Source organism: Scomber scombrus, chromosome 1 (genome assembly GCF_963691925.1).
Source record: "Scomber scombrus chromosome 1, fScoSco1.1, whole genome shotgun sequence".
NCBI lineage: Eukaryota > Metazoa > Chordata > Actinopteri > Scombriformes > Scombridae > Scomber > Scomber scombrus.
In genome coordinates, this window is record NC_084970.1 from 2,516,452 (window position 1) to 2,530,864 (window position 14,413).

General features: G+C 39.3%; 1 protein-coding gene across 1 annotated transcript in view; it reads right to left on the reverse strand.

Moving 5' to 3' along the window:
• Nucleotides 1-1,825, reverse strand: part of LOC133979243 (mucin-2-like) — a 41,614-nt gene extending 39,789 nt beyond the window's left edge. Inside the window, exons 1-3 of the mRNA XM_062417733.1 lie at nt 1,750-1,825; nt 1,218-1,259; nt 865-1,123 (exon numbers count right to left, since the gene is read on the reverse strand). Coding sequence (XP_062273717.1) covers nt 865-1,123; nt 1,218-1,259; nt 1,750-1,825 — 377 coding nt within the window. The remainder of the gene's footprint in view (nt 1-864; nt 1,124-1,217; nt 1,260-1,749) is intronic.
• Nucleotides 1,826-14,413: the final 12,588 nt, after the last annotated feature.

Consider the following 14,413-nt stretch of genomic DNA (forward strand, 5'->3'; position numbering starts at 1 on the left):
TCCAGTGAGAGACAGTTATAACATGCAAAGGGGACTCTGTGAATGGGAATGAAAAAGTAAAATGACAGAGAGTCACACAAAGTCATTGTTGTCACTTGTTGGAGAGGAATTTAGTTCTGCCTAGATACTGTACAGGAGTGTTTGACGCCGTTATTGGCAGTAATTGGGAGGGCAACAAAACATTCCAAAGCGATTACAAAACCATTACAAATGACTGTTAAAAAATAATGTTTTATGGTGTGACAACACAGCGGTTACAGTCTGCTTAGATTCAGGATTAGGGAAAGATCATAGTTTAGGTAAAAGTGATCACTTGAAATTTGGTGTGGGTAAAGTTACCACTTTGTCAACCTTTGTCATCATGGCAACAGTGAATACCACGACAATCATAGTCATGGGTTTAAAAAAACTATTCCAATCCATGATTGGGAACATGACACTTGTGGTTGGAAACAGGAAGCAAACAGCAGTAAACTGCAGCAAAGCCCACTAAATCCACCACCCAAAGTGCCCCCTCCAAATATGGAAATTTGTCAGCTTACACACACGTCATTTCAACTGCATCACCTCTCTGGGTCAATAAGTGTCTGTCACTTAAACTATATGTCATTTTTGGGTCTGCATTCATGACATAAAGTGAACAGGCTCCTATGATGTTCTGTAGTTTGACAAAATAACTCAAAGTCCATTTACTTTTACTTTTTTTGAATCTTTCAGTTGCATCTCACACTATAGATGTCCAGAGAGCTATCTCCATTACTACTGAGCACTATCTGCTGAGGCAGACTGTGAATCATGGTTGAAAGTTTCAGAAAAAACTATATATATAGTTAGATATAGTTTCCAAGTGTGAACTGAACTTACGTCTTGCCATTGAAAATCACAGCACTGCTGGACAGCTCCACCACAGAACCTTCCAGCTTGATGATGATCTTGCTGATAGTAGGGATGTCGTTGACTATTTTGCGCCTCATCTGGATGTTGAAATTCTCATAGCTGCCTTTACACTGTGATGCCACGACATGGTTACAAGTAGAGGCAAGCTGAAAGAACTCTCCATCAAAGGTCTTCCAGTGATAGTGTCCCCAAGTCGTGCACACACGGCCGATGTGAGATGAATTACCTACAACAACATCATCATTACATTAAACAGATTTTTGAATTGATGAGAAGATTTCAGCATAAATTTACTTTGGGCATTTGTTTTGCAGAGTTACCTGAATTGAGGTTTAGTGTGTTAACAGGAGGAACGATGGTTACTGTATTAAAGAGAAGGAATATTCATCACACGCACGCACGCAAGCACACACACACACACACACACAAACACACTCACATAAGTGACTGGTACTATGTATGTATACGTATATATATAGATATGTATATATATGTTTGTCAAACAATGCATGCACACTTTTGTGGACTGTAATGGCAACAGGTGATCTGTAATCAACTGCAGTTTTAATCTTTAAATTAAAGTTTAGTTTTGAAGTCAAAGTAGGAGAATTAAATAGTTTCTTATAGTATTTTATAGATAAATGCAAAGGAAATGAGGAAGACATCAAACAAGAAAGAAAACATCTTAATACATCTAGTATTAAAGCACGTTTTTTTCCCATCACCATACACCAAAATTAACTTCTGTTAAAACAACAACATCCAGCTGGCTACTCAATGACCTCGTCCAATCATCTCATAGTGTATCCAGTGAGTGTGAAGCTGTTAGTGGTATTTTAGATCATCACTCACCAGTCTGAGTGAGTGAGCTGACCAGCAGCGTCAGGTAGATGAGCCATAACGTGAACTGAAGTCCTGTAGTCCCCATGTTCATCTAGAGGACTGACCCGCTATGAGAGTACTCACCTGGAGGGCAAAGGCTTTATAACCTGACAGTCAAGGTGGAGCTACACCAGTTCCTGCATGCACAAAGGGCAGCTCCACAACTCATCCCTCCTTCATTGGCATATTCAGCGTCGTTGGCCTGTGACATTTACATTTTGTTACTTTTTGTTTGCACAGTAAACATGTCATCACCTCCATCAGTGCTCTGGCCTCCTTATTCACCCTGCAGGCCTGATTAACCAGAGCTGACAGGAGATGGAGAAGAAGGAGCGCACTCTGTGACTCAGTTCAGTTGTACAATGTATAAAATCAATGCTGAATTGAAACATGAATGTTGAGTATTATATTTAACCATAAAACCATCATCCATGTGTTTTAGTAAAGTGAACTTTATACCGTCCCATCTTCCCAGTCCAGTCAACTCTATCTCATAGAAATTCTGTTGATATACAACTTAACTGTTTTCCCAGTTACGTTGTGTTAACAAATGGAATCGCTGCCTGGATTATGTTCACAGATAATGTTTTTCAGAATGAACAGTGTTACATGTATATATTGCTCTTAAGTGAGATGGAGGAGGTTGGTCTGGATGAAGAATACACAAGATGCAGGACTCTGACTACAGAGACCCAGGTTCATATCTAAGTCATGTGTGTGTTCAGGTTTAGACAACAAAAGCACTTTGGTTCAGGATAGTGAAAGATGATATTGTGGCTTAAATATGAATAAACATGTTCTGGTTCAAGTCACTGCAGACTTTTTCCGGTATTAAACCCAGATCTTTGGTTAACTGAAGTGCTGCCAGTGTCTTGTTATGTTAATATACATTTTAGCAGCATTATGTTTCTGGTATTATATGTTATATTTGTTTAATGAAATACACATTTGCTGTTACAATTTAGATGTATATGTATGTGTATATTTCTAGGTTTCCAAGAAATTATGTTCATATACAACTACATTTCTAAATTTCTATATTGGACACTAATAGACCCACTGTCAATTACTGTATCTCAGTGCTGAATTCAGATTCAGTCATAATCATAATGACAAAATGATACGTTATGAATCGTATATAACGTGGTCTGGAAATTCTGTTTCATAAAAGAGGTTTAAATAAGTCTGACCTAAGCATACCATGGAAACCAATCCCTGTAGACTTTCAGTCGACTAGTTTTTAGGCTTAACTGGTTCTTAACCATTGTCAATCTGCAAGACTGAAACAACACTAGTGTTTTCTCCACAGTTTCTCCCTGAACTGTCTACATGTATTACATATAAAAGTTACCTCACACATAGGATACACTGTACCCATCCAGAAAAATAAAGTCTCTAAACATGATACTATTATTTGCTGCAAATCTGTGGTTGCTCTTGTTCCCTATCATTAAAACTCCTCGTAAGGATAAGGACAAGGCTGTTCATCCCACCTGTAGAGTTCCACACAGGCAGAGAATCTTTGACAAGAAGCAATGAAGCTGTTTGATATTTGGAGGCATTTGAAGATTAGAAGTTATGAAATATTATTACCCCTGGAGGTATGATAGTGTGTCTGGTGCTAAGATCCAAAACATGAACTGCAAAACTGTTTATCTTATCACTCACATGACATACCTAACTGAGTGGAAGTCAGTGGAAATATATTCCCAAACTTTACTGCACAGTTGATATCATGCCTCAGTTAAAATAGTAATCAAACATATACAAGCGCTGCTGTCATCAGTGTCCTGAAGGCACCTGTTACTATTGAATCTTGGTGCAATAAGATTGCACCAATAACCAAAGTGCACCCCTACAAGGATGATTAGAAAAAAACAATAAGAAGAAAATCAATATACTAAATGGATGTTTTAGCACTTGTGATAGCCATATGAGCCATGATATGTATAAGAACAACATTTATTTGAATGATGAGCCCCAGCCTCTAGAGTTGAAGTCACTTATATACGTACTATTAAGTATGTATGAAGCAATAAAAATGATGAAAATACCTCAGCAAATCTGAATAAGTGACAGGTACATCCGAGGAGAGCACAACTTGAATAAAAATAAGAAAACTCCTGCATACCACAGAATTCAAGACAGTATGCAGAGGGAAGACAAGCAGAGTCTTGATATGTTTTTTGAAGGAATATTTATAGAAATGTTTTTGTTCTGCTAATGACAGTATGAGACAGTCTGGGGTGTTTTGTGAAGCTCTGGAAGTAAAACCAACTTGTTACAGATATGAGAAAAGACACACCATCGCTGCTCACCTCAACGGGAAGAAAATTCGTTGCTTGCTGAAATTTCTTTTGTGAGCTAAATATGTAACAGACGTAAATGATAACATTGTATTAGGGATGCATTGTGCTTTACATCATATCTGATTTATTTCTCTGTTGGTCCACTGGTTCAGAGAGTATGTATTTCATCCTTGTTGTTTGTTTGATGTGTCAAGAACAGCTAAACAGATTTTAATGAATGTGGCCATGTGCCACGTTGTTCTTGGCCATGAGCCAAGGAAAAACTGAACTCTATCAACTTTCTATAAACCACTTTACATTTGTACTCATATCACCTGAACTGGGAGATGTAAAAGCTAAATTATTTCTTCCCTGATTCCCTGGCAGAAAAAAAGTATCTAACTTGTATTACAGCAAACAAATGAATTTGAATGGCCTTAAGTCAGTAGTCATAAGTCTGATTCCCTTGATATTTCTGGACACGTTATGCCTGTACAAAGCTGTAATATTTCCACGTTCTTCAACAAATACCATGACTGTATGCTTGCCCTTTCTATTCCATGATTATCTATTCAATGGCTTATGGAGTGCATAAGACGTCTCAGTGTACACACGGCTATGTAAATTGAACACAATATGGCACATTGTTCAGATGTAAATATGACGTGTGTTGCTTTAAGGAGGAGAAGGATTGTGTGGCTGGTGTTGATGTCGGAGGCTTATGCAAATAAGCCATAGTGATTCAGCTTCCTCAGTCCAGGATATGCATCCTGTGGTGCATCTTCAATAACAACTCTACCAACTAGACTCATTGTATCAATAAAGACTTAGTTGTGTGAAATGAAAAGTGGGCAAACTATTGATAAGCAGGAGATGGCGCTTCTGGAGGCTGAGAGGGGGAGATGGAGAGCAGTGCTGACTCGTCTCACTGCTATTGTGCAGTCACTGGCCGTTCGGAATTTGGCTTTGAGGGGACACACTGAAACACTGTTCTCACCGTCTAATGGGAATTTTCTCAAAGAGGTCGAACTTATGGACAGGTTTGATCCCATTATGAAAGATCACCTTAGCCGTGTCCAAAGAGGAACAGCCAGACACACAAGCTACCTAGGCCATCATGTGCAAAATGAACTGATTAATTTGTTGAGTAGAAGTTGGAGGTTGCATTTTTTAATGTGGTCGTTGATGCAGCCATGTCATCTATCAAGAAAAGATTTTCCACATTGGAAAATGTGGGAGAGAAATTTGGGGTGTTGACAAATTCCCCAACCCTTTCAAATGAGGAGCTGGCAGAGCAATGCAAGGCACTGGGCACAACACTGCACTTCCAGGGGCACTTTGATGTGGTTAGCACAGAGCTTGTGCAGGAATTTAAGAACTTCCCCAACCTGCCACCAAAGACCATGAGCCTCCTTGAGCTTATTACATTCATGCATGAGAAGGATCTATCAGAGATCTACCTTAACTTGTGGACTGCTCTCAGAATTGCTCTTACTCTGCCAGTCACTGTGGCTCAAGCAGAGAGGAGCTTTTCAAAGCTCAAGTTGATCAAATCGTTCCTGAGGTCAACCATGTCCCAGGAACGTCTAACTGGCCTTGGCATCATTAGCATCAATCATGAAATCGGGGAGTAGATTTCATATGATGACATCATTGATGATTTCACACCAGAAAGGTCAGGTTTTAGTTGGCCAAAACTGTGTGTTTGCTGTGCAATAGTGTAATAATTAAATTCTCTTCAGTGTTTTTTTCCCATTTATGTAAGGATTTGTGTTCTTTTTTATTTGTATTATAGTATTATTGTTGCTTTCTGCTCTTCTTACATTTCTGATTGTATATATTTTTGGCATATGTATATAGTGTATATTTATGGATGTGGTTCTTTAAGTTCTGATAACTTATACAGTAATAGTTTGTGTAGAATTAGTGTAATAACTGGATTCTCCTAAGTGTGTGTTTTCCATTTGTGTAAGAATCTGTGCTATTAAGAATATTTATTCTCTAATTTATTTGTATTATATTATTATTGTTGCTTTCTGCTCTTCTTACATTTCTGATTGTATATATTTGTGGCATATATATGTGTATAATGTATATTTATGGATGTAGTTCTTTAAGTTCTGATAACTTATTTCTTAAAAAAAACCATTATTCTCTATTTCATTTCTATCATATATTTTTTTCAACAGATCTTGTTACATTTTTCATATTTAAAATAGATTTAACATTAGTCATGTAATAGGGGGGGGGGGGGGGAGTCTCGCTAGAACTGCCACTGTTGCTTATAATACATATCATACTTATGAGATGTTAGTAGGCACGGGCCGGTTACCGGTTTCAAGGTATACCACGGTATGAAAAAGTCACGGTTTCAAAAGCACAACAATTTTCCATCATACCGTTCCTGCGGTATGAGCGGGTTTTTTTTTATTTTTTATGTGACGTCTCGTGAAAGAGAAAGTGGAGGTCCCTCAGGTCGTGTGCAGCTGCAGCATAAAGTACCCCTCCCCCCGCGCACCTCCAGTTGCTATTACAAGCAGGTAGCTCTGCAGGCTGTATGTTGGCTGAAGGAGGCAAGCCCCACGAACTTTCCCCCCCGTCTAAAGGGACCAAGTCGGCTGTATGGGAATACTTCGGCTACCGTAAAAAGACAGACGGCCACGGCTTGGAGGAAGAAGGTTGTGTTTTTTAACAAAAAATAAATAATTCATGTCGTGACTTGAGTTGCAGGTTTAGCCTCAGTTAAAGGTAGGGTTGGTAATCCTGTTCAGAAGCACTTTTGGTTATACTGGGTGAAATGGTCCTTCTATTATCAGAGGCATCAATACATTATGTCTTTAGAAAAAGGAACAGAAAAATTCAGACCTCTGTGGCAGCCACAGGACTGATAAAACTCCGATCAATCCATGCTCTTCGCACCGAAAAGCAAAAACCAATCAGATGCCTTCATGTCTAGTTCTGCATCCGCCCCCCTCTCTCCCTGCCTACTTCGCGCGTGCACAGTCTTCACCTGTCACTGTTGCCGGTTTGTTTGGGCGTGGTTTGGAGGGACTCACTGACGGGAGGGGGAGCAGCGGGGTGGAACTCTACCTTTAAAGGACTGCACTTATTTTTTTATTATTATTTTTTTATTATTAATACATATTTACTAATGTTCCATCATGTTCTATATATTGTTTAAAAATAAAAGATTGTTCAATGGAAAATTTTTCTTATTTTGTTTTTAAATACAGACAATTCAAAATAACATATTTTAGAGCTGTAATCATAATACTGTGAAACCTTGATATTTTTGCCTAAGGTTATCATAGGGGAGAGCGGGGTAATGTGAGACACCGGGTAATGTGAGACACCCCCTGTATCTAGGCAACGGAACACATTTGTGGTCATGTGACCATTATGTTTTCAAGCCCCATCCCCTTCCCCCCTTGCCAGTGTAGATATATGCTATGAATTGGCCACTGCTAAAATATTAGATAAGGGGATTAATTACTTTGTTGTTTGTTTCATATAAATATGTGGTCCTCTGTGTAACAATTTGAAAGCAGTAAGCTTGTTGTGTAATAAGAATGCATCCCAGCTGGAAGACAGTTTACCCTGAAGTGTAATTAAATAGGTAGATTCTTGATGTTGACACGTCCCACTTGTATAGGTTAAAGGTTTATTATTAACAGGAGATCGGGGTCAAACATTCAGTCAGAGCCCTGACCATCCTGTGTTAAACGATGCAGAACTAACCCTTAAAACCCCCCACAGGATTGTGTAGTTTCAGAAGAAGGGGGTCACATGGAAGTCACTATTGCGCCTGTTTAAGGAGGTCACAGGAAGGTCACATATCCTGGACTGTGAGAAGATGGAGGATGGAGTCAGATCAAGAGCCAATCAGGAGACGACAACCCCTCACACATTGCATCAAGATTCTGTATTTTTGTATAAAATGGGTCAGGGAAAGGATAGGAGTGAGACTTCATGAACTGACACACACTGTTGTTCATCAGGGACAGGAAGATCTCGACCCAGAGCTCTGTATGTTTTATTCATTTACTGCTAAATAAAATAGCCTGTGAGACCGCTCATCTTCTCCTATCCTTTCATTTAACGAACACACAGACTGAGCTAACACATAGCGTATGATTTAGCAAGTAGAATTAGCTCAAGTCGCAACAGGGAAGAGTTCACTTTTATTGCTCTTTGGCATGACTGGCAAACATACGCATGTCTCAGTACCTGAGCTCTGTCTCACAACCCAGAAACTACTTCTTCTGCTGTTAATTAGCTGGCAGTACTTTTAGACAGTTTCACTTTGCCCCCTGCTGTCGGGTATAATTACACATACTTAACCAAAATAACTGCATATTACTGAAAACACTGTACAAAATGTTAACAGATGATACTATAAAATAAAATATATTTTCAGGCTACATTAGCACGAAGTCACATATATCTACTAATGTATGCAATGTATTGTAACGTCCCTTGCCAAGCAAGCAGAGAGACGTCAGCTGGTTTTGTGCACACACATTATGCACAGTAACACAGGCTACTGGGGCCAGCCCCAGCCAATCGCAGGTTGTTTTTTAAATTTTTTATTTTTTTATTCTTTAACATTAAAAACATGTAAGGCACATTCTGTGATACCATAATTGAAGACATTGAATCTGCTTCTAAGATATAAAGAGAAGCCAATACAATAAAACAAAAGAAGAAAAGAAAGAAAAAAAATAACAATGTGAGGGTCTCATTCTAGAAGGGCAAATAAGTCCATTAAAGAAAATAGTCTCTGGGCCTTTTTGTTTGTCATGTAGTACAAGGATTTCTTGTATAGCTTGAGTTCATTCTTCCAACCGTTGAGGTCGGGTTTCATCTTGAGATATTTACATTTGTTAATAAAATGTTTCCCAAGTGAGATTAGATTAGGCTGACCAATCATCCTCCTTTCCCCGGACATGTCCACTTTTTACGTCCCGTCCAGGGTTTTTTAATTAATTGATGATAATGTCCAGTTTCCTTCTGTGTGTGTATATGTGTGTGCCCCCCCTTCCCCGGTTGTCATTGTTTGGGTTCGCGTGTGTGACGTAATCCCAGAGAGGCTGCCCTGTGGGCGGATCTCCAAAACTCACGACAAGAAAGCAGCAGACACCGACGGTGCAGCTGAAGCGTTCAAGATACCGAAGCGCAAATGCACGTTCACAGATGAACTGCAAAAAAAATTCCCAGTTTACCAACCCGGTCGGGACATATGGGAGGCTGAGTGCACCGTGTGCAAAGCTGGTACATATGTGTCTGTGTCCAATAAAGGTGCCGGGGACCTGACAGCTCATATGGACACAGAGAAACATAAAAAGGCAGTGCGAGGTGAGAGTAGTTCAGCAAAGTTGACTGAGTTCTTTGTGAAACAGAAAAAAACAGAGGATGCTGTAAATGCAGCGGAGGGTGTGTTGGCATTTCATACTGTGAAACACCACCATAGCTACAAGTCTATGGATTGCACTAGTGTCTTGTTAAAAACGTCATTTCCAGACTCTGACACCGCGAAGAAGTTAAGTAGTGCCTGCACTAAGACCGAAGCCATTGTGAACGGTGTTATAGCGCCCCACTCGGTTGAAGTTGCACATGAAGCACTCAAAGAAATCCAGTACTGTGGTGTCTCTACAGACGGGAGTAACCATGGAGCAGTGAAAATATTCCCAATCATAATCAAGTACTTTGACTGGAAGAAGGGTGGTGTGCAAAAAAAATTAATTGAGGTTAAAGACACACCTAATGAGACAGCAGAAACCATTGCAAAATACCTCACTGAAACGCTGGCAAAAAACAATTTGTCTGAAAAATGCATTGCATTTACTGGCGACAACTGCAACACAAATTTTGGAGGAATCCGACGAAATGAAGAGGGAAATAATGTGTTTGCAAATTTGAAGAGGTTGCTGCAGAACAAGACTCTGATCGGTGTGGGTTGCCCAGCACACATATTGAATAATTGTGTTCATCATGTGGCAGACACAATAGATGTTGACCTTGAGAATATCATGTTCAAAATCTACCAGTACCTCCACATTTACACTGTGCGCACTGAGAATCTGAAGGAGTACTGTGATTTTGTTGACATCGAGTACAGAAGGATGCTTTCTCACAGCAAAACAAGGTGGCTGTCATTGTTCCCAGGCATTGAGAGGACGATACAGATGTTTCCTGCTTAAAAAGCATTCTTTCTGTCTCAAGAAAAGCCTCCCATAGTGATAAAGAAGTTTTTCGAAAACGACTTCAGTGAGATCTACCTCTGGCACAGGCACTCATTCATGTCTGTCTTCCACACCCATATTCAAGCCATGGAAAAGGACAACACCTCCATTATGGAGGTGAAGAGAAAATACTGAACAGCGTCCACACCATTCTTCTTGAACGCAAGAGCAACAGCTTCATGTCCCTTAAAGTTAAGGGACTACTGGCAGAAAAGCGCAGAGACGGACTTGGTGAGGGCTGTGACCAGTTCTGTGCTGATGTGCAGGGTCTGTACAGTGCATGTCTGGAGTGTCTGGAGAAGTGGATGACTCCCATGGAAGAGTTCTCGACGTTTATGTGGATGGATCTGAGTGAGCCACCAGATTGGAATGATGTGGAGGCCTGCATCAAGTACCTTGGAGAGAAGGGGGTGCCAATTGATGATGTCAAGTGTTTTGACCAGGTCACCAATCTGAAGAAATTCACAGAAAGGTGAAACAGTGATGAGGAGTTCATTGGCCTGCAGGTGCACCAGAAATGGACCAAATATTTTGAGAAGGCCAAAAGCATTGCATGTTACTCAGAACTACTGAAGATTGCAGTTTGTCTTTGCACTTCCCTCTCACAATGCGAATGTTGAGAGGGTTTTCTCACTGATGCAGAGCCAGTGGACAAAGGAGAGGAACCAGCTCTCTGTTGCATCACTGAAGGGAATTCTATTTGTGTAATACCATTTTTAAAAAAAAATTGTATTCTCAAATTTGATTAATTTTTATGATATAACAGCACAGAACAACAGTGTCAGTGGGTAACATGCCTTTTTGATACATTCATTGAATGACTTTAACTTCATTCAGTCTCCAGTGGTGTCTCTTTAGTGAGATTTATAATCTGTCCATTTGTCCCATTTCAAATTAAATTCAGCTTGTTGGAATCTCAATATATGAGTAAGTCTTTCCATGTTGAGGATCCCCTCAACTGTGTCCAACCAGTTCTCCAAAGTGGGAGAGTCCTCTCTACACCACTTTCTGGTGAATGCCTTCTTGGCCGCAGCTAACAGTATTTTGACCAGGTATCTGTCCTCACTTTGCACATTTTCCCTTGTCAGGTTACACAAGTATAAAATCTCACATGACTTTGGTAGTTCATATCCCAGTATTTTTTTCAATTCCAACCATACATCATTCCAATAATTTTTCATTTTAGTACATTCCCAAAATACATGAGTATGGTCTGCGTTCTGCTCCCCACACCTTCTCCAGCATGTTTGTTGTGAATGTGAAAATTTGCTTTTGGTTTTAGGAGAACGTGACTATTTTTCCAGCAAAATTCTTTCCACATCCTGGAGCTGGTGGTGTTTCGCTGTACATCACATATGTTAAACCAGTCCTCTTCAGTAAGTGGTATTTTACTCTCTTTTATCCATCTGTCTCGAATATACAGTGTGGAGGTTCCTCTGTTCTTGGTACAGTGCTGAAATCACTCTCCCAGTAGTATTTCTATATGCATTACACAGTGCTACAGTCACTTTATTCAGCTCCTGGGGAAGATCTGGTTTTATTTCTTTCTCAAAGAAATCTCTGACTTGGAAATATCTAAACTGATCGTATACCTCCAAGCCACATTCCCTTTTCAGACTCTGAAAGCTTTTAATTTTGCCCCTATCAATTATTGTACATAACGCTGTGATTCCCTTATTTATCCATTGTTCAAAACTTCTATCCATTGCTCCTGGTTTAAATTTAGATTCATAGGCCACCCAAGTCAAAATTTTGATTTCCCTCTCCAAATTGTACTTCCCGACCACTGTAAACCACATTTCCAGAGTGAATCTAGTGATTGGATCAAGCGTATTCTTATTTTTCTTAAACATATCCCTGTTTGCTACCACGCTTTGAACATGACATCCCTCTGTTTTTAATTCAATATCTTTCCATGCAGTATATTCAGAATCACACCAATACACCAAAGGTCGGATCTGTGCAGCGTATTAATATTCTAGGAGGTTTGGTAGGGTTAACCCGCCTTTGTCTTTGGAGATCTGGAGAATTGTGTACTTTATCCTTGGCCTGGTCTCGAGTCTCTTAGTTAGAATGGTTGATTATATCTTATAGTCACAATTTAATATTGATATTGGCCTATAATTTTCACAGTATTCTTTATCCTTCCCCTCCTTGGGAAGTACCATAATTATGGCTTCCCTCCAGGAGGGGGGGATCTTCCCTTTTTTTAAGGTTTCATTAAGTGATGCCAGCAATATTGGACCCAGCTCCTTTTTAAACATTTTGTACTATTCAGCCGGGAAGCCATCACTTCCCGGGGCTTTATTTGATTTTAACTTGTTAATACGACGCAGGCTTCCATGAAATGTGCTGTGCATGTTGATAGTCGTCAGAGGCTGACTCTTAATGTTTATGCTGGACTGTGCTCGATGTCACAAACAGGCCTACAATTTTTATCAAAAATATTCAACACATCACATTACTCCAACAGCTTCCACTCCATGGGCATAATTCATATGTCAAAGTGTAGACCGTTTTGGCCTTTCATCCAATGTTACTTCCATTAAAATAAGAGTCACGCTTTTATAATAAATTGCCCAAAAACACAGAAAGTACTAACAGTCCTACTGACCCCAATGTTATCTGAGCTCTGACTGTCCTTGTCAAAAACAGAGATGATGGTGATACATATTTTATCTCCAGTGAAGTCTAGTTGCTCACACTGACTTTTTCAATGTGACTTTTAGTTTTTGAGTTATAAGAGGTTGTTCAGTGACTAATTTTGGCTTAGGGACACTGAATATGAATGTGGGTGCTTATCTTGTTGTGCACTGTCACTGTAGCAACCTGTGACTCAGTCTCTGGGCAGAAACTGACTCACATGTCTGTGTTATTCACACACACACACACACACACACACACACTCTGTCATTTCCAATATTCAAAATAAAAGCCCATGATGGTCATTTTATCATAACAGGAAAGGCAAGGCAAGGCAGTTTTATTTATATAGCGCATTTCATACACAATGGCAATTCAATGTGCTTTACATAAAACAAACATTTAACAGAAAAAATTGGAAATAAAAAAAAACATAAAAACATGCAATTTGAGAAATAAAAATAAAACCCAATAATTGTAAACACATGGAAACATTAAAACATACAATTACACTTTCTCAACGATCTTGGCTATAAAAGGAAGATTTGAGTTTGATCTGAGTTTGATTTGAGGAAGATCTGTAGTTGGTTAACATGGAAGCATCCAGCGTTCTCTTTTTTAAGAGTGGCTTAATGGCAGCTACTTTTAGGGGTTTAGGAAACGTGCCTGATTGAAGTGAGCTATTTATTATTTGTCGCAAATCTGTTTGGAAAGAGTTCACAATAGTTTAAAAAAAGTCTGATGGCATTGTGTCAAGACAGCATGTTGATGGTTTTAGATGCTGAACTGTTTCTTTTATGGTTTTCTGGTCAACTGTATTAAATTCTGACATCGCAGTTGAGTTATTCCTGGGAGGTCTAAGGGGTTGCGTCATTTTATTGTTTTGTGTTGATATTTAACCTTATGGACTGGATTTTGTCACTGAAAAAGCAAATTCATTGCATTTTTCTGTGGAAAGGAGTTCTGGAGCTATCTGTTTAGGGGGGTTTGTAAGCTTATCAACCATAGCAAAGAGAGTGCAAGTGTTGTTGATGTTCTTATTAATAATTTCAGAAAAGTGTTGCTGTCTAACTTTGAGTAACTCATAGTTAAAATTACAAAGACTTTGTTTGTAGAGGTCAAGATGAATTTGAAGTTTAGTTTTTCTCCACTTACGCTCTGCTTTCCTGCATTCTGTTTTTAAAGCCTTTACCATCATAGTGTTCCTCCATGTTGTTTTCTTTCTGATCAAGGTCATCTTAGTTTTAGTTTTAATAGGTGCAACAGCATCCATGACATTTGAGATTTTCCAGTTAAATTTATCCAGGAGTTCATCAACTGACTCTGCACTCACAGTTGGTGACATAGCTACAGCCTCCATAAACTTTGCACTGGTATTCTCAAATATGTTCCTTCTCCTAACAGACACAGAGGTTAACTGAACATTTGGAATGATCTGTAAGTCAAAGAACACACAGAAAT